The sequence below is a fragment of the Haliotis rubra genome, unplaced genomic scaffold (assembly GCF_003918875.1).
Source record: "Haliotis rubra isolate DU_JTF1 unplaced genomic scaffold, ASM391887v1 Scf221, whole genome shotgun sequence".
NCBI lineage: Eukaryota > Metazoa > Mollusca > Gastropoda > Lepetellida > Haliotidae > Haliotis > Haliotis rubra.
The window spans coordinates 1,156,076-1,177,343 of record NW_025766237.1 but is presented as its reverse complement, the minus strand read 5'-3'; the positions used below and the strand labels follow the sequence as shown (position 1 = coordinate 1,177,343).

General features: G+C 40.2%; 1 protein-coding gene across 1 annotated transcript; it reads left to right on the top strand.

Moving 5' to 3' along the window:
- The first annotated feature begins 8,206 nt into the window (after positions 1-8,206).
- Positions 8,207-20,869, top strand: LOC124277395 (uncharacterized protein CXorf65-like). Its single transcript, XM_046713078.1, has 5 exons — positions 8,207-8,393; positions 14,171-14,257; positions 17,390-17,509; positions 18,352-18,423; positions 19,690-20,869. The coding sequence occupies exons 1-5, from the start codon at positions 8,369-8,371 to the stop codon at positions 19,875-19,877; spliced, it is 492 nt and encodes a 163-aa protein (XP_046569034.1). The 5' UTR covers positions 8,207-8,368; the 3' UTR covers positions 19,878-20,869.
- Positions 20,870-21,268: the final 399 nt, after the last annotated feature.

Genomic DNA, 21,268 nt, shown 5'->3' with positions numbered 1-21,268 from the left:
TGGTTGTTGTGCTTCGTTCATTCCACGGCGACCATTTCTGTAAAATATCTGTGAGGTGAGGTGAGGTGAAATTGGGTTCAACGTCGTGCTTGAGAATATTTCGTTCATATGACGATGTGCATGCGTGTGTATGTGCGGCTGCTTGTACTAGCCCAGACTGAAGCTGGTTTTATAGTGCTAGCCCACTGAGATACCCTGCCGCAGTGAAGCATGAATACCCCACATCAACTGACCAGCATGTAATAATAAAGCTGTCGTACTATATCAATTATGCTCTTATTAAACGTAACAATCTGATAAAAAGTGTTGTATGTCCATCGTATTTCACTACTTGTACATAATTTACTGCCTGTATCATGATTTGCTGTTTGGATCACTAATTACTACTTATTGCACCATATGTATAATGTATATGTATAACTCCAATGTATATGGGCCGGAGGCCTTTTGTACAATAAACATCTTTGACTTTGACTTTGACACTCAGACACATTATACTGACTCCGAGCCGACCAGTCCTTGTTGTACCCATTAATGCCAAGCGCCAGGCAGGGACCAAGAAGTACCATATTTTAACGTCTTTTGGTATGACGCGGTCGGGGATCGAACCCGCGACCTTCCGCTCTCCGGGCGGACGCTCTAACCACTACACCACGGAGGCGGTCTTAAAATGTCTGTGGGTTTATGGGTAACTGTTTAGGAAATTACCTGAATGACTCTATTTCTGTCATTTGATCTGTTAAGTCAACCATGTAGATTTTATGGTTCATTTGTAACAGTACTCTGAAAAGTCTATGGGACTCTGAGTAATAAAATACAAACAATATGCATATCTGTTTTATAACACAGTTGTTTGCAACATGTCATATTTGGACTACTTTGTCATAAAATTCCAAAGAAGTTTTTACTTGAAATTCTTTTGTTAGAACGTTTACAGCAATCACGTGAGTTGCCTAAGTGCCAGATCGGTACACAGATTTGTTCCGCGACTAGTGAGTGAGTGTGCGTTTTTTGTAATATGCTTGCAATATCACGGCCTGAAACACCAGATATGGGCTTAATACATTGTACCTATGTGGGGATTCGAACCCGGGTCTTCCGAAGCTTTAACCATTCGGCTACCACACGCACGCACACACACACACACACACACACGCACACGCACACACACACACCATGTGGCTTGAGTAGGATGTTATGTTCCTTTACTGTGAAGACTCTGTGTTTCTCAAATTCAACATGTAAAGCATGTAACTGTGTAGTTGTGAAACACAGGAGTATGGGTAAACAGGGATTAAATTGAAACTGGCACAGTTCGTATTGTTTTAAACATGACTAAACAGTGTGATTAAACATTTTGGGAAAATTAATATATCATGCTTTTAATATTTTTTCCAGTATAATGAAGACACGATACTGTTTTACCACCGAGTTCCACGTGTCAACGTTTCGTTCTTGTATTCTCGACGATCTTACAAATGTACCATGGAGATTCATTAAAGTATGGTTACGGCGTGAAGAAATTTTGATACTCTTATCAAAACCGACCAATTACTTGGGATGAATATAAACTTGTTTCTAGTCACAAAATGTGCAGAATAGATAAAGAAACAACAACTCCAGCAAAGAAAACTAAAAGAAAGCGACAAATCATTCCACAATCATACAGAGTATCTGAGTATCTGGTCCAGAGTATCTGGTCCAGATAGTCCTAAGTGCCATATATAACATTAACTTACGACATGAGAAGCTTGCTTTGAAAATCTATTGATCACTTACAACGATGGTGAGCTTTATTCTGTTTTATAGAATGGTGATTATTCTGTTTTATAGACTGTGAGCATATCCCGCTTCCGATAGCAGAACAGAACAGAAGTTTATTCAGTAGCATTTGGACCATGAGGCCTATGATACAGTTGACAAATACAATATGAATTACACGTGATCATAAACATTTGTATTCCATATAGATCTTATTCTAAATATTTGACTGAGATAGATAGCTGTTAGATGTTGTACCTTACTGTTTTGTGACATGAAAATTGCCTGAATGGTTAGTGGGCCTCTGTAGACTGCAGATATAGAGTTCTGGCTTGATTATTCTTGTCAACAACAAAACATACGTGGTTCTCGTCTTCATTGAGGTTATAATTACAAAGTTCACAGATGGGGTTGCTCGTCTATGTATCTTTACTGGTTCTTAGCTCGTTTATCTTGAAGTTAATAAGCCTCTAAATTTGAACTCTTATTAGGTGTTTGTTCCTGATGATCGTGATGATTGATTTACACAGCGAATTTCAAAATATACTTCACATGTCTAAATGAACCTATTTTCCAGATTACATGAATATTATTGTAAGGCCACATACAAAAATAGTCTTGTTTCTCATCACCTTTTCACAAAAATATGGCTAGGGAGGGTGGATTTTATTTTTACATTTTATCTTATTTTATGTCAAAAAACCCTTGATTTCTGTAGAGATGTACACCTTTTCTCCCATAGAAAATCAAAACTTAGAAGTGTAAAAAAATCCATGCACATTTTGAGTGTCAATTGTCTCTCGTGTAAACAAATATATATAAATCTTAGGCTCGGGTCGAATTTTTGGGTCGGGCGGTAATGAGAAACAAGAATATTTTTATGAATGGCCTAACAGCTAACACCGAGAAAACACAACTTGCTGTGGGGTTTGAATCCGTTTATTTCAGAGACGTAGAAGAATACATAGAAGAAGAATACCCCGTCTATAAAAAAAAGCAACTCCGCTATGTCTGCATGACGGAAATCTGAGGCTATATATACTGGACAAAAATAGTTAGGATTATATGTACATTTGGACATTATGAATAATGATTTATTTATTCATTGACACACAGATAAAATATCAATCATAAAAATATAAATATCCCTAACTTATTTTGTCCAGTATATATGGTGACTACTCTGATCCTACCTCACATGTTCAGCTCTCAACATGCAATGGAAAACCACAAGACACCACGTGGTATAATCTCATTGAAGCGGATGATCCAATCAACCAATCAAAATCCTCAATGTAATGATATAAATTCCCATTAATATGAAATGCACGTGATATGCATATTCATCAACTTGGCCTACACAGACAACAGGCAAAGAGAATACCATGAATAATACTGTTACCCACAAAACTATATAAGACAAACAAGAGTTTTTTGTATAACTGTTTATTGAGTTTTTACATAAAACAAGATACAATATATAAAATACAATGTGAAACGTCAGTGCTACATTACTAAAGTTTCTCAAGACCGGGTACAGTATTACAAAGAAATGTCCAAGTATCTGCTCCGAAGACATCTTCGAGTTCAATACAAAACATCCAAATGCACAAGTATGACCTTCTATATTTATTATATACCCTCTTATCTTGCATTAATCTGTTACTTTGGAGATTTGGAAGCTTTGGAGAAAGTAGAACCGGCAGGGGTTTAATACGAAATCTAGGGTGCAGTACAGAATTTGACCACGTCATCCGTATTGCACCCTTGTATTACTATCCAAAGATTACATGGGCATATAATAAATAGGCATTATTGTTATAATCACCACTATGGAATGTCATACCAAAATCGCCAATATTTTAACGTAGGACGTCAATAGTTTACATGTGGGGTGTCAATTGGCCGTCGTTGGCATCGCATTTGAAACCTATATGGGTAAAACTAATCGAGGTTTCTGAAACTGTCAAGTCCATAATCATTGTTAAGAGCGCCAGGCTGTTGATGTGCAATGTTGCCTGACCTGGTGAAAACATAGCTGAGATTGAAAGGTTAAAATATGCGCCTCAGTTCAGCAGTGATTGAGGTAGGCATAACGCAGCTTGTAGCAATATACCGGCAACATCACGGCGGGGGACACTGAATGGGCTCCACACATTGTACACATGTGGGAATTGAACCCCGGATTTTGGTGTGACGAGCGAACGCTTTAACCACTAGGCTATCCCTACATAGCATGAGTCCTCAAAGAAATGCTGGGTTCGAGCCAAATGTCTGAGGGGGACTCTGTCGCAGCTGTCAACATGGATCGTCGACTACCTCAAGCAACTTCTGATATGATCAGGGCCTCCTTTCACAAAGCACTTAGGTGATCGTAAGTCACTAAGGTAACCTTAGTGCAAGATTAAAGAATGGGAGTTAGGTTAACCTTAGTAAAGGTTGCTTCGTGAAGGGAGCCCCTGGTCTGACTGGTCACGGTTGACTGATGGCTTGAGATGACACTGTGAAACCTGCAGATTCGATGTAATTCGTCCTACCATCATCATGAAGACCCTGATGGTGTTGAACAGGCCCCACATGCACCGAAAGAAAAGATCACAACTATTCGTTCAAGTTATCCTCATTCTCCCATTGACCAAAATAACTGCTCGGTTATACACAATGACGTAAGAGGCGACTAACGGGATCGGGTGGTCAGGCTCGCTGACTTGGTTGACACATTTCATGAGTGCGGCGTAAAACTAAGCTCACTCACTCACTTACTCTCGCACAATTACTCACACGCACATGTCTTGGTTGAAGAGATACACATTTATTATCTTCTTGGCACACAAAAGTGAAACGTTCGTAAAATATTTAGCTACGTACAGGATATTCGCTGCTGTCGATTTCCAGCCTCCCTGTGTGGTTTATGAACTTGAAGATCAACACGCCTTCAGGTTTCCTACATGTTTCCTTCCTCGAGATGAGGGGCGGTGGTTTAGCCTAGCGGTTAAAGTGTTCGCTCGTCACGCTGAAGACCCGGATTCGATTCCCCACATCGTGAAGCCCATATCTGAGGGATGGAGTTTAGTTTTACGCCACATTCAGCAATATTCCAGCTATATGGCGGCGGTCTGTAAATAATCGAGTCTGGATCAGATAATACATTGATCAACAGCATGAGCATCGATCTGCGCAAATGGGAGAAGCCCATTTCTGTTGACACATACAGCATACAGTGGAACTTGTCACAAAGTGACACCTCTCAGTTGCCACGACTCGATAATCCGGAGATGTGTTAATCAACACAATGTTTCCAGGGTTTATTTTTTAAATTGTATATGTTCCTAGTACAGTTTAGTCTACGAAATATAAAAGGGATTCGCCAGTTTCTGTGTCGAATTTCAAGCATTTTTCGTTGTTGTCCGCCACACTCAGAAATATTCCAGCTATAAATAACCCGTGAAGGTCCGGGTTAGAATGAACCTTCAGCAACCCATGCTTGTCGTAAGAGGCGACTAACGGGATCGGGTGGTCAGGCTCGCTGACTTGGTTGACACATGTCATCGTATCCCAAATTGTGAAGATCGAAAACAATGCTGTTGATCACTGCAATTGTAGTGGTACTATTGATATGGGATTTGAAGTTATTTGCGAAAGCGATAGTTTATTGCAGTAGTAGTATTGATATGTAACTCATTTGAAGTTAGATTTCCCAAATGAATGTGATGAGTTTAGTTTATGTGAAATATACATAAGTTGAAGTAGTTTCAGTCTCTTACTAACTGACAAGAAACTCGAAACCTAGATAAAGTAAACAGTTAAAACATAAACTCAATGAAGCTGCAAGTCTGCACCCATACACCATGTATTTTGCGCTGCGCGTTTATCAACGGAAGTCAATTACTAAACTATCGATAGGCACACATATACCATCGATGCATCGATAGTGTTCGTTTCTACCATCGACTAATTTCTATCGGAGACTCAACAATTGCAATCCATCGATAGTTCGATGCATCGTTACAGACCTCCAGACTGGATTATTTACAGACCGCCGCCATATACAGTCCGTTTGAGTCAGAAACGGACCGATGAATTTGCAAATTTTATCATTGTAAAAAATTGCCACATAAATATAAATAGTACACATGTTTATCATTTACTAATACCCAACAGCTTTCTAATATTTGAAAATTTTCCGGACTCCACCAAAAAAGTTGTTTAAGAAACTATCATCATTGAAAACGCAAAAGTTGTTATCTGTCGCGGCGGGGTGAAACCGCAGAAACGGAACAGCCAGTCATGGCGGGGGACATCTCAAAATCTATTCAGGGAGACCTGTCGGTTCCTCGTCCGTCGTAGTGTCATAGTCACGACTTAAAGGGATGACAAGTGGTGCCACAGTTGCCTGTTGTAAGCCATCCCGAGACCAGTAACCTTGTTCAATGACGTTAGCTACCTTGTTGACACAGTTTTGCCAAGTTTCAGTAGTGTGATTTTGTTAAGGGATTCTGGCAACATCTCCTTTGAAAATACCCCATATCATTTCAATGGGGTTAAGGTCACAGTGATAGGGTGGAAGTCGCAGAATATTGTGACCCTTACTTTTTATGTAACTGTCAACTTTGTAGAAAGGTTCACCTTTGTGAGTTTTTATGATCTCATATAGCTGAGGCTTCGTTGCCTTTGAAGGCCGTGCGATCTGAAATTTGTCGAGCCATGATATCATATCACCTTTTCGACTGTTCGATGTGGAGGCTTTACTGTCCGGGTCCTGTGGTATGGGGCATTGTCCATTGCGATAAAAGAATTCTCTGGTAGAGCTGGTACCAACTTGTTTTTAACCCAATCGAGGAAAACCGCACCATTCATCTCGGAATGGTAGTCTCTGTTATCTGTGGACTTTGCCCTGAATACCAAGTCGCAGCCTGGGAGAAAGCCTTTGCTGGAGCAACCAGCATGGAGAATGATTAGTCTCTCTCCTTTCCCAAGAGGCAGCTTTCTACGTGACCCCTTATCACCCCCATCGGGTACCCACTGACTGCTGGCAGTGTGCGAGGCATTGACCCAGGTCTCGTCCAAGTACACTGGCTCGAACCCTTCCTCGCGCTTCTTCTTTATAACCCTGAGAAAATTATTTCTCAAGCGAACGATATCAGGGCGTTCACAGAGTACTGACCTATTCTCCCCCGAAATTTTCTTATAACGATACCCGAAAGAGTGTAAGAGTCGCCAGAGTGTGTACTTTGATACTCTGAGGTTGTGTTCTTGCTTCAAATGCTTTTTTAAAATTGTCAGGGACATGTTTTTGTTTTCAGAATAGAGCTTGTTGATAGACTGCCTTACAAGTTTCTTTTGAAAGTTGTCCAAATGTTTTAATTTGTGTGATTTTGACACGACCCCTACCTGCTTCGCATCACCCTCACAATGTTTGTGTTCCAGAACATTTGTCAGTACCCTTGCTGATACTCCTAAAGCTTTTGTTGCCCGCTTACGGAATTTATTAATGGCATAAAATGGTTTCCCCCTTTCGGCTTCAGCACGGAACAAATCGTACACTTTAATCATCAACTGTTTCACGTCAGCATTCAACTTCATTTTTCATCAGGCATGTGTATCCCGTGCACGACGAGATAGTGGCTGTTCCATTTCTGCGGTTTCACCCCGCCGCGACAGATAACAACTTTTGCGTTTTCAATGATGATAGTTTCTTAAACAACTTTTTTGGTGGAGTCCGGAAAATTTTCAAATATTAGAAAGCTGTTGGGTATTAGTAAATGATCAACATGTGTACTATTTATATTTATGTGGCAATTTTGTACACTGATAAAATTTGCAATTCATCGGTCCGTTTCTGACTCAAACGGACTGTAGCTGTAATATTGCTGAGTGCGGCGTAAAACTAAACTCACTCGCTCTGAAGTTTAGCATACAAATGGAAAATAAATACATGGACAAAAATAACTTCACCGTACTGACAAAATCAGTTTATGAACAGAAACATTATCAACCTAACAACATTGACTAAGTGCTTTGTTATGGTTTTCTTAAAATAGGTTTTGCTTGTACATATATGACAACAACATAGGCTATTACCAGTGTCTAATAATTCCATGACTTGCGGTAAAAACGGTATATTAGAGCATCAAACGCAGGACTATATCTACAGAAAATCGGCATACCCAGGCGAGCCGGGTGTCTAACCTTGTCTCGAACTCGTGATTGGCATAATTTGTAGACCTGACTTCATGTACAGGTCCACCGTCGACGCTACCCGTCGCCTCAACCTGGGTTGACCTCGAAGTGAAGGGCTAACCGTGGCAGAGCGATTAAGGAGGATTAAACTGAAAGCGCTTTAGTTGGAGAGCGTGAATAGGCTAATGCAGGACAATTGAAAGCGGTTTACGAGAGGTGTGTCACAGCTGGAGGGTATGTGCGGAGATACCAAGTCGGACTTCGGTGCACGTAACATGCTTAGTGACGGTGTGAGTGGGTAGCAGACGACAGTTGCAGCAGACGACATATGAAGGACTGTACTCTCTGGACGACATTTTCGTGATTCACAGGGGATATACGACACCCATTCTGGATTATTTATAACTCGTACTTGTGAAGACTCACAATGTATGTCATTGTACGCTATGGAGGTAAGTTATTCCAGTCTTTGACGTTCATATTATATCTGTAGAGGAGTACGTCCCCATGTTCTCTACAAAAACAGAGCTATACATGCAATTTACTCAGTACTAACTTTGATTTAGACTTCACAGGCCTCAAATCTATGAATAGATGTTTGACAATGTCTGAATAGTATACAATAAGTTGGATACACCAAGAGTGAGTGAGTTTAGTTTTACACCGCTTTAAGCGATATTCCATCAATATCACGGCGGGGATACCAGAAATGACTTTACACGTTGTACCCATGTGGGGAATCGAACCCGGGCCTTTGGCGTGAGGAGCGAACGCTTTAACCACTAAGCTACCTCAATACCCATGAAGATCCGGGTTAGAATTGATCTTCAATAAATCATGCCTGTCGTAAGAGACGACTAACGGGATCGGGTGGTCAGGCTCTCTGACTTGGTTGACACGTCATCGAATCCCATTTGTGTAGATCGATGCTTATGCTGTTAATCACTGGATTGTCTGATCCAGACTCGATTATTTACAGACCACCGCCTTATAGCTGGCATATTGTTGTGTACGCCGTAAAACTAATCTCACTCACTCTCTCGTATGCCTTGAACCAGCGTGTTACATATATAGTATACAGTGTCCCTTAACCATTTCATCCCGTTGCGGATGCCTAAAACATATTAGAGAGACTAGCTTCTGTAATATTTACAAAAGTTACCTTACATAAAAGGTATCAAATACTGAAAATATACACCCGTGAGAGGCGAGATTACATGCATAATATGAACGAGTATCTCTCAAGAGATGACGTGCAGTTACGTCTCAAGGAACATGGAGTTGCAGTTCCACAGTATACAATAATAGGCAGAGTGAAGTGTGAACATTCAAGTGTATATTATCTTTTGTCGGGTAGTGTATATGAAATTAAAGGAGTGGTGCTTAACTTTTTTCCAGGTGTATTTACAAACCTCTACTTAACTAAATACAGCCATTAGTGTAATTGTTAGTGAAACCTATAAGCGGCTCCAATCGACTGTAATCACGGTAAGGCGATTGCGTTTTTAAACACATTTCATTCAAAAGGCAAAAGAGGCTTTTTATGCGTCCACCTGAGGCGGCCATATTGGATTATGATGGTAATCTCATTCTCGATTACGTGTCCTAACTATTTGAGAACTTTCATGCATTTGAAAATGAAAACAATAAACAATCAAAACATTTAACGGCGTTTATTATTATAAAAATGCCAAAGAGATGTGGCTAAAAGGTTTGGAGCCTTACCGCGAAGGATATAGTACAAGCTCAACAGTTCACATATACTGGGGGAAACAAATGAGTGGACAGTACTTCATGGCACTTCCTTTATCTATTTTCAGATTTCTTCCCACAGCGTTATTCAAATCTGGTGATGAAAAGTGAAAAATGTTAAGGGAACACTTGAATTTTCCTATGTTCCTTTGTTTCCCTCAGTATATATTAAGTGCTTACTGGAAGCATTTGAACCAAATGCACAGTTAAGCGGCATTTTCCTGTAGGCATGAAAAGTCATCAGTTACGCACTGCTGATGAAAATGGACTTGTTTGGCTACCGCGCTGGCATCAAGTATTTTCCAAATCCCAAACCCATCTATTCAGACAGGGTCAACTTCAGGGATGATGCTCCTTCCGTTGAGCGAAAGTGTAAAAGAAAATACTTTGAAGATAATTCCAGATCACGAAGACCACCAACTGCCATGACTGTAAAATGTTTATGATTGTGGCTGATCGACTCACCACATTTCGCACAGCCAATACAGCTTATTGCATGGCATCTAGTTCTGGTTCCAGAGCCTCTGACTGTTGATCAGAAACGCTACAGGTTCGTCATCTCTTGAGACTTTACTTTTGAAGCTATTCTGGTTTCAGAAATTCTTACTGTTGATCAGAAACGCTACAGGTTCATTTCCCATGAGACTTCACTAAAAAGGTCTTCGTTTTGAAGCAATTCTCGTTTCAGAGCTTCTGACTCTACACATAGTGAGTGATTATGGTTTTACGCCGCCTTCAGCAATGTTCCAGTAATACCAGAACGGGGGACACCAGAAATGGACTTCACACATTGTACCCATGTGGGGAGTCGAACCTGGTCTTAGGCGTGACGAGCGAACGCTTTAACCACTATCTCACCGCACGATAAGGAAAGAGCGGCTCTGACCACGCTGTCATATATCTCAACATGTCCTTTCTGAAAACACCTACTAGGGATCTCTCTTAGGATCTGAAAGATCGAGTCCATGCAGGTAGCAAAGGCACTGTAAGTCCCCGTGGTCCTTGTATGGTGATCTACCTTCAGTTGTTGGCGATCTATAGCCCATTTTTACATTGTATTGTCCAGAAATAATTTTCTACTTTTAAAGATATATGCTAGCTAGTTTTAACTCAATCTGCGATAATCTAGTGGTTTTACTGTCCTTCATTGACAGGGTTTTATATATTATATGTATGTATTATAAATTTAGAACTAGTTTTAGTCACGATATGGCTGAAATATTGCCGATGTGACTTTAAATCTTAACTCACTCACTCACTCTGAAAGATCGACAAGGATATAATGCTACCATTTGGCAAGCCTCGACAACAAGTCGCTACCTTAAACACGTATAATTGACAAAGACCAGCTGGGCTATTACAGTTATATTGTTCCGCTGTTTACGACACTAGCAATAATTTCTTTATGAATACGTTGTACCTAGTCGCACTGATTCCCTATCAATACCAGCCCCGTACAAGCATTGTGTTGACTGTTTAGTAAACTTGTGTATGTTTATCAATGAATATATCAAGTTTGTATTGATCTAAACGCCAGCTGTATACCGTTATATGTCACTGTTATCGCTTGTACCCTGGATACATGTCAGTTGAAATAATTCTATGATCTATTCATCATGAGAATGTATAGCTTAGACCACGAGGATCTGATGACATTGAAATGGTCAGCTATACCTGGCGGCGAGTGAGCTTAGTGTTTGGCCAGTGAGTGAGTGAGTGAGTGAGTGCGTGAGAGTGACATTGGGAAACTCCACGATCAGCTTCGAAAACACACGTATGATGCACGGGAAACGTGTTCTCTGTCAACGACAGAGTAGAAATGTTGTGATCTATTCTATTCTATGATCTATTCATGAGTCATGTGTTATGTAAATCGTAGGAAATCTTACATTAATAACGGGCATTCTCGCACACTGAATGCAAAATTAAGTATTCCTACCCCAAGATTCCAACAGTCTCCTCCGACGCAGTCTTCCTTTGAAAGACATCATGTCGCCTTGATTCCTCACCCTGTGTCTGTTTTACGTCCTGTTGTGTTTCCGCGGAAGACTTAGTCAAGGTATTCTGTCTTTCATTCGCCCCTCCTTTACCTAAGTTCTGTCAGTTATGTAACTCGCTGTGTTCTTACCTCAGGTGGGGCGTAGGGGTAGCCTAGTGGTTAAGGTGTTCGCTCGTCACGCCGAACACCCGGGTTCGATTCCACACATGGGTACAATGTGTGAAGCCCATTTCTGGTGTCCCTTTCCGTGATATTGCTTGAATATTGCTAAACGCGGCGTAAAACCCAACTCACTCTAACCTCAGGTGTTCCGTCATTTGAATTACTGACCCTGTCCTCTGTCAAAGGTGTTGTGTCATTTGACGTACTCACCATGCGCTTTCCCAAGGTGCCCCGTCATTTAAATTACTGGATTCGGCCTCGGCTTAAAGTGTTCTGCTACACGAATTACTCATCCAGTTCTTTCCTATTTTGTTCATTCAAATTACACAAACTGCCCTGAACTGTTCATTATTTGAGTCACTCGCCCAGTTCTTAGAGTTACTGTCATTTTACCTTTAAAGGCGATTCCCATTACATTACTCTGAATGTTTTACCACAATATCTCTGAATGTTTTACCACAACAACTTTAACTGTTTTACCACAATATCTCTGACTGTTTTACCACAATATATCTGACTGTTTTACCACTATATATCTGACTGTTTTACCACAATATATCTGACTGTTTTACCACAATATCTCTGAATGTTTTACCACAATATCTCTGACTGTTTTACCACAATATCTCTGAATGTTTTACCACAATATCTCTGAATGTTTTACCACAATATCTCTGACTGTTTTACCACAATATCTCTGTTTTACCACAATATCTATAAATGTCTTCGGAGAGTTACAAGGATATTCCCCGACTTAAAACACATCCCTACTCTACCTTTTGACATCCCAACATGTAACATGCTTTTAAAGATCAGCTTGCGACAACAACGACAATCAGCTATCCGTTCCAGAAAGACTGACGTCACAGAGGTGTTTTATACAATTCCCAAGCGCCGCTTTTAGCAATATTCCAGCAATATCACTGCGTTGGACACCAGAAATGGGCTTCACAGATTGTACCCATGTGGGGAATCGAACCCGGGTCTTCAGCGTGACGAGCGAACGCTTTAACCACTAGGCTACCCCACCGCCCCAGGCAACAAAGAAGTAGTGGCTGAGTTAATGCTCTGTTAATACAGTGAGAGTACGTGACTGTGAGCTAATAGCCCAGTCTGCTATTTTGAAAAAACGTTCCAAGCTTCTCTTCATGCCTCTATGCTGTCTCCATGTCTGCAACGCATGTGCAGTAAGACAAAGTACAATACCGTTTAGTCACGTGACTTCGGTCAAGTTACGACAGCTGAAGAATTAATCCTTTCGACACACGAATACCGTATTCGTTGAATTGATTAGTACTATCAACCCCTATCTTTTTCGTCGGATTTGGCGTTTCTACGATACACGTTTTCACATTCCCGTGTGGATGTGACCTTTATTTTCAGAAGAGGCATTCGTGAGATTAATTTCACTTCAGACTTCACTTCAACTGAGGTGTGGTAAAAACGTTAAGCAAGAAAGCTTAATTACCTGCATCTGCTGTACCCAATACACACGTCCATTCAGTGATTGTAGAATACATAAAACTCAAGTACATAAAAGGGTACTTCGAAAAGCCCCTCATATCCTGTGTCAGAGGGTGTCTCAAGCTGGCAAATATTGGACGTAAAAAGGCAGTCTAATCAAACTGCACTGGCTGATATACATGCACGCACACAGACACGAAAGCACGTTCACACAAACGCACACCATCACCAGCACCAACATCACCAGCATCACCAACATCAGCACCATCACCAACATCACCACCACCAATATCACCACCACCAACATCACCACCAACAACAACAACTACAACAACAGCAGCATGACCCACCGCCCCTTTCCAAACGTCTTACGTGTCAGATTTATTTCAGTTCCTAGATGAAAGGCAAATGTTTTCGTTTTTTCGCTGTCATGGCTAATGTTCGTTGTGAGGCACACTCACTTGTCACCTCAGTGCATAGTTGCCTTCCTTTGTTTGACCCGCTTTCTATAGTCTTGGATTCGAACTCCAAGATTTGACCTGTGTAAGATACAGGTTTCTCGGCACCTGGTATTTGCCTAAGATCTGTCACACTTAAAGCCTTGCTTCCGCATAATCTCACGACCCATGACAGAAAGGAACTACTGTTTAAAGAGCCCTAAATCAAAACTCACTTTACGGCTCTTCATCCAGGCACCACTAAAAGGATGAGATCTGAGTGCTACGGTTATCCCAAAGGTTGAACATAGACTTACAACAGTTGTTACGATAAGATCGATTACGTGCAAGTGGACCCATGCCGCCGATAATCCAGTTTGCGTTATTCGCCTGTATAGAAACGTTACATTTTCAGATCGACAACAGCACATCTTCAACCCCAACTGCCGGAGCAGCACCTTGCTGAGGAGCATCAGAGACAAGTGTTCCTGTGGAGATGCTGGTATGTAACACTGAAACGCATTGAAAGAATGGGAACAGAACATTATTCCGAAACCTGAAAGATCTCTACCATAAGTATCGACATATGTGACGATGCTATGTAGCCAGCAAATGGGAATCCCCTCAATGGTATTTAGGAACTACTAAAACTAGACTGAGGAGTGACAATATCTTAACGCGCAAGGTGTTCTTATTATATGTTTGATATTCATTAAAAATTGATTTAACTTTGCGATATTATATTTTAAAAAAATGAACTTACAGGCATTTCGTTAGCTCTCAGACCCCTTCAGCCTATGTATGTGTATTGTATGTACTCTTGTAGAACCATCGTGTTCCAAAGTAAAAGTCGATAGCCTTTCATCTTTGGAGTAATTCCTTGTGAAAATTACACGTATGTATGAAATTGTTGATAAAAGAATAGAATGTATCAAATATATTTTATGTTGTTAGATGGCCACATAAAGACTCTCGATGCCATTACATCAAAACATTTTTACATAATTAGATTAAGCTAAACTAAGAAATGAAAAACGATAAAAAATGAATAGTGTTTATATACCAACATGTTTTGCGTTCTTTTTGACATATTTAACAGTCTGGCGTCACATGGCATTGTCTCGCCTTGTTTATAACAAAGTTTCGCAGAGGTCATAAGGTAATGTGTTTATAAGGTTTGAGGTGCTGAATTTAAAAGAAAGGCCGTGGTATTTTGAAGGATAAGATCGAATCCTCCTTGTAAGACGATAACATTAACAGCATTTATGAAAAATAGTGAGTAAGTGAGTGAGTGTGGTTTAACGCCGCTTTTAGCAATAGTCCAGCAGTATCACGGCAGGGGACACCAGAAAAAAGCGTCACACATTGTACCCATGTGTATAATCGAACCGGGGTCTTCAGTTTCACGTGCGGACGCATTAACCATTAGGCTAACCTACTGCTCCTATATGTAAAATAGAAATATGACTAAAAATAATGAATGTATGTTATTTACGGCGGTCTCAATATAATTGCATCATAAATTACTATCTATGATTGGCCACGAATTTGAAGTGAAATTCACCTTTGTATTGGCGAAATGACTTTAGCATTAAGAAAGAACAATATCATAGTGAGTTGGTATGGCTGGCGTCCGCCTCGAGGAAGGACGCTCTCATGTGTGAATCACCAGCACGCGATAAGGACAGGACACCTACAAGTACTAGAGATATGTTTACTGTAGATAAGTCCATAGTATATATGGTCTGTCATGTCAGCTGCACAAAGAAACACACTTTCTGTACTGAAGTGGGTGTACAGAGTGAGTGAGATAAGTTTTACGCCGCTATAAGCAATATTCCAGCAACATCACTTGGTTGACACCAGAAATGGGCTTGACGCATTGTACCTATGTGGGGTTTGGTCGAAGGTCTGTGAGACAGACCAGCCTGCGTTAATTGGATCCGTTTTCTATAATAATTCAGTTTAAACGTTGCTCAAAGATCTGCCAGAACCATCTTTTATAATACAGTTGTGTTCATTAGTTTTACCACAATGAATCTGTTTTGGCCACAATAACCCTAACTGTTCTACCATAACATCTTACCACAATAACTCTGGATATTTTACCACAATAACTCTGGATATTTTACCACAATAACTCTTACTGTTCTACCACAATAACTCTTACTGTTCTACCACAATAACTCTTACTGTTCTACCACAATAACTCTTACTGTTCTACCACAATAACTCTTACTGTTCTACCACAATAACTCTTACTGTTCTACCACAATAACTCTTACTGTTCTACCACAATAACTCTTACTGTTCTACCACAATAACTCTGACTGTTCTACCACAATAACTCTGACTGCTCTTCCACAATAACTCTGACAGCTCTTCCACAATAACTCTGACTGCTCTACCATAATATTTTACCACAATAACTCTGACTGTTCTACCATAATATTTTACCACAATAACTCTGACTGCTCTACCATAATATTTTACCACAATAACTCTGACTGCTCTACCATAATATTTTACCACAATAACTCTGACTGTTCTACCACAATAACTATGACTGTTCTACCAAAATATATTACCACAATAACTCTGGATATTTTACCACAATAACTCTGACTGTTTCACCACAATAACTCTGACTGCTCTACCATAATATTTTACCACGATAACTCTGACTGTTCTACCATAATATTTTACCCACAATAACTCTGGACAATAACTCTGACTTACCATAATATTTTACCACAATAACTCTGACTATTTTTTTCACCACAATAACTCTGACTGCTCTACCATAATATTTTACCACAATAACTGTTTCACCACTGACTGTTCTACCCACAATAACTCTGACTGTTCTACCATAATATTTTACCACAATAACTCTGGATATTTTACCACAATATCTCTGTTTCACCACAATAACTCTGACTGTTCTACCATAATATTTTACCACAATAACTCTGACTGCTCTACCATAATATTTTACCACAATAACTCTGACTGCTCTACCATAATATTTTACCACAATAACTCTGACTGTTCTACCACAATAACTATGACTGTTCTACCAAAATATATTACCACAATAACTCTGGATATTTTACCACAATAACTCTGACTGTTTCACCACAATAACTCTGACTGTTCTACCATAATATTTTACCACAATAACTCTGGATATTTTACCACAATAACTCTGACTGTTTCACCACAATAACTCTGACTGCTCTACCATAATATTTTACCACGATAACTCTGACTGTTCTACCACAATAACTATGACTGTTCTACCAAAATATATTACCACAATAACTCTGGATATTTTACCACAATATCTCTGTTTCACCACAATAACTCTGACTGTTCTACCATAATATTTTACCACAATAACTCTGGATATTTTACCACAATAACTCTGGATATTTTACCACAATAACTCTGACTGTTTCACCACAATAACTCTGACTGCTCTACCATAATATTTTACCACAATAACTCTGACTGCTCTTCCACAATAACTCTGACTGTTCTACCACAATAACTCTGACTCTTCTACCATAATATTTTACCACAATATCATTGAATGTTTTACCACAATACCTTTGAATGTTTTACTCAGCAGCGGAGGATATCGAGCTGTCAGACGAGTGCGGGAACATCAAATACCTCCGTGATGCACACAACAGATACGCTAATGAAGTACTCGGGGAACGCGAAACGCTCGTGCTACTCCGAGTGGACGGTGAGTTGGCCGGTTTCCTGTATGTGTGACTGACGAAAGATCCAAGTCTTGTAGATTCGTTTTGGTGAAAACCAGTTAAGGTAACCTAAAACATGATCAAGGAGAACGTCACTTATATATATGAAGGAAAATGGGAACAACCTATTACGTTAATGCAGCATAATAATTAATCTCTTCGATCAACAAAGTCATTAATAACTAAATGAACAGAGCTTAAATAAATTCTAGCAACATCACGAAGAAGCGTACAAACACAGAGTTCCTATAAATGGAAACCATATTGATGTAATTCTCAAACTAATGGGGGCGGTGTGGTATCCTAGTGGTTAAAGTGTTCGCTCGTCACGCCGAATGGATACAATGCGTGAAGCCCATTTCTGGTGTTCCGCGTGGTGATATTACTCGAATATTGGTAAAAGCATCGTTAACTGATTCTTCTCAGAAGTCACTTAAAATCAGATAGGTTTTCTTTTTCTGCTTTTGTAGAACTGTGTATGTATGACTACTAGCGCTGCGCAATATAACCGGTTTACCGGTATTTACCGGTTCAGACATGAAAACGATACGTATTGCGATACGCTGATCGAAAGCCGGTATTTTGACATGCATTCGGAAAACTTCGCAACACTCGGAAATCTTCGGATATTTCCGTTTTTTTAAATTATTCCTTTCCTTGTTTTATTTGTGACAAATAGTATTTACATTTTTATTTTGTCATGATTGAAAGTTTTAATTAAAGTTTAATCAAGGATAGTGATTTTGTTGTGTTTTTGCTTTATAAATCAAGCAATAACTCGATTATAAGTAGTTTCTTGTTCCCGATTTGTGTATTTCTGCTGCAGGTACAGAACAACCATATCCCCGCTACACCCCCCTTCTGAAGGATGAAGAGGCCATCACGGAGGAGTTCTTAGGTGAGGGGGGCGGTGGGGTAGCCTAATGGTTAAAGCGTTGGTTCGTCACGCCGATGACCCGGGTTCGAATCCCCACATGGGCACAATGTGTGAAGCCCATTTCTGGTGTCCCCCGCCGTGATGTTGCTGGAATATTGCTAAACGCGGTGTAAAAACCAAACTCAGTCAGTCAGTCTTAGGTGAGGGGTTTCAGGCTGTCAGACACAAGGTGTGCTCGGGAGGGGAGACAGGGTGTCTTTGCAAATACGTAAGCTGAATAAACGCGCACGCATGCGCGCGCGCGCGCGTGTGTGTGTGTGTGTGTGTGTGTGTGTGTGTGTGTGTGTGTGTGTGTGTGTGTGCGTGCGTGTGCGCGCGCGCGTGTGTGTGTGTATGTGCGCGCGCGCGCGCGTGTGTGTGTATGTGTGCGCGGGCGTGTGTGTGTGTAATAGACTGTCCTCAATACTTCACTTTGACATGCTATATAACATTTATAACAATTGTTGTATTTTCCTAATTGTTATATTCGTCCACACGAACCTTATGTCTCACTGATATCATTTCGATTCCTTCTTAATTTTCTTTTAAAAACGAATAACTTTTATCATTGTATGTTGCGATTTATAGGAAAACAGCATCTTTCACAATATCGTTTGTGGTACTGCAAATATGGTATGAACTAGTCCCTAACCCGCCATATCCAACCAATCACTGCAAAGTGGAAACATCATACCGTTTGTGTTATTGATACCATTGGGTAAAACGTATGTAACAGTTGTGACAGAATTAGTGGAACACTGTTAGAATTGATCTACGGCAACCCGTGCTTGTCGTAAGAGGAGACTAACGGGATCGGGTCGTCAGGTTCGCTGACTTGGTTGACACATGTCATCGGTTCCCAATTGCGTAGATCGATGCTCATGCTGTTGATCACTGGGTTGTCTGGTCCAGACTCGATTATTTACAGACAGCCGACATATAGCTGGAATATAATTGAGTGCGGCGTTAAACAACAAACAAACAAACAAACTACACGTACTGGCAGAAAGTTACTGGTAGTATACAGTGACATACGTTTTCAAAAAACTCGTTTATAACGAACTGACGGATATAACGAACTGGGTATTTTTGTCCAGGATATTGCTGTATAATTTAGTCGAAATACGAATAACAAACTATGGTTTTAACAAACAAATATTACTAGACACTTCAAATTCATTATCGCAGTTATTTACTGTAATGGAAGCTCTATGAAGTAATCAAGTAATGACTTTCTCTGCATTATAGCCCGGCTTGTGATCAAGGATGAGCCCACAAGTCGACCCCAGAGTCTGCGCAAGGGTAAAGGTCGTGGACCTCCATCAGACAAGGAGAAGTCCACCAAAGACAAGGCCAACAAGGACAAATCCCGTCAAACAAAGCATTCGCAGGAGAGGCCCGCGAGATCTCGTTCCAGGCAAGCACGAGAACAATGACGTAGTGTCTACGTCATTTCCGGCAGCTCTAAACAGTATATACGTTACATTACCATTCCACACTCATTTGAAAGACGTGTTTCCACACCAGTTCCACTGTCAGTAGTCTGATGTGGAAAGATAAACATCAGCTGTAAACGTTGAGCCACAGGTAAATTTTTCTCTCTGTTGCGCACCCCTATCTGTGCTACAGTTTGCATGTGGTTGAGCCTTGGTAATGTAATGGTAATGTCCATAAACATGTTGACAGATTCCATGAAATGGAGTCGAAACGTCAATTTGTATGACATCTAAGTATGGCTGAAGGCGTCGTTGTCGGCACAGGTACTACAGATATGTACCCCAGGTACGTTTCTGTATGCACAAATGTACCCTAAACAAAGTCAAAATACAGAAACGTACCCGGTACCCTAGGAGGTGGACGAGTCCATATTCCGCAACCCCAAACCGAAACAGTATGTAGTCCCCATTCAACTGACTGCAAGTGGTATTGTGAACCGTGAAATATTCGTTACTATGTATGGTCGTTTCTTATATAACGCAATCAACTGCATCTAATAAACAATAGTTTCGATCAATAAAACGACACAATACAGAATGAACTGGTCCTGGGATAGTTTCTGTATTCTGAGTTTGACTAGGGTACGTTTTTGTAAACAGAAACGTACCTGGGGTACACATCTGTAGTACCCGTGCCGACAACGACCCCTTCAGCTTAAGTATGTGTATTGTATGTACTCTTGTAGAACCATCGTGTTCCAAAGTAAAAGTCGATAGCCTTTCATCTTTGGAGTAATTCCATGTGGAAATTACACGTATGTATGAAATTGTTGAAATGTTGATAAAAGTATAGAATGTATCATGTATATTTTATATTGTCAGATGTCCATATAAAGACGCCCGATGCCATTATATCAAAACGTGTACATAATTAGATTAAGCTAAAATAAGAAATAAAAGACGATTTAATTTGAATAATATTCGTATACCAACATGTTTTGCGTTCTTTTGGACACAGCAACAGTCTGGCGTCATATGGCATTGTTTTGCCTTTCGTAACAAAAGTTTCACAAAATACGTCATAAGGAAATTGTGTTTATAAGATTTGTAGTACTGAATCGTAAAGGGAGGCCGTTCTTTTGATTTATATACGAGATTTTTCAAAGGATAAGATCGAATCCTCCTTGTAAGACTGTAACATTAACAGCATTTATGAAAAAAAGTGAGTGAGTGGTTTAACGATATTCGAGCAATATCACGGGACACCAGAAAAAAGCCTCACACATTGTACCCATGTGGGGAATCGAACCCGGGTCTTCAGCTTGACGAGCGAACGCTTTAACCACTAGGCTAACCCACTGCCCTTTTGTGTAAAATGGAAATATTACTAA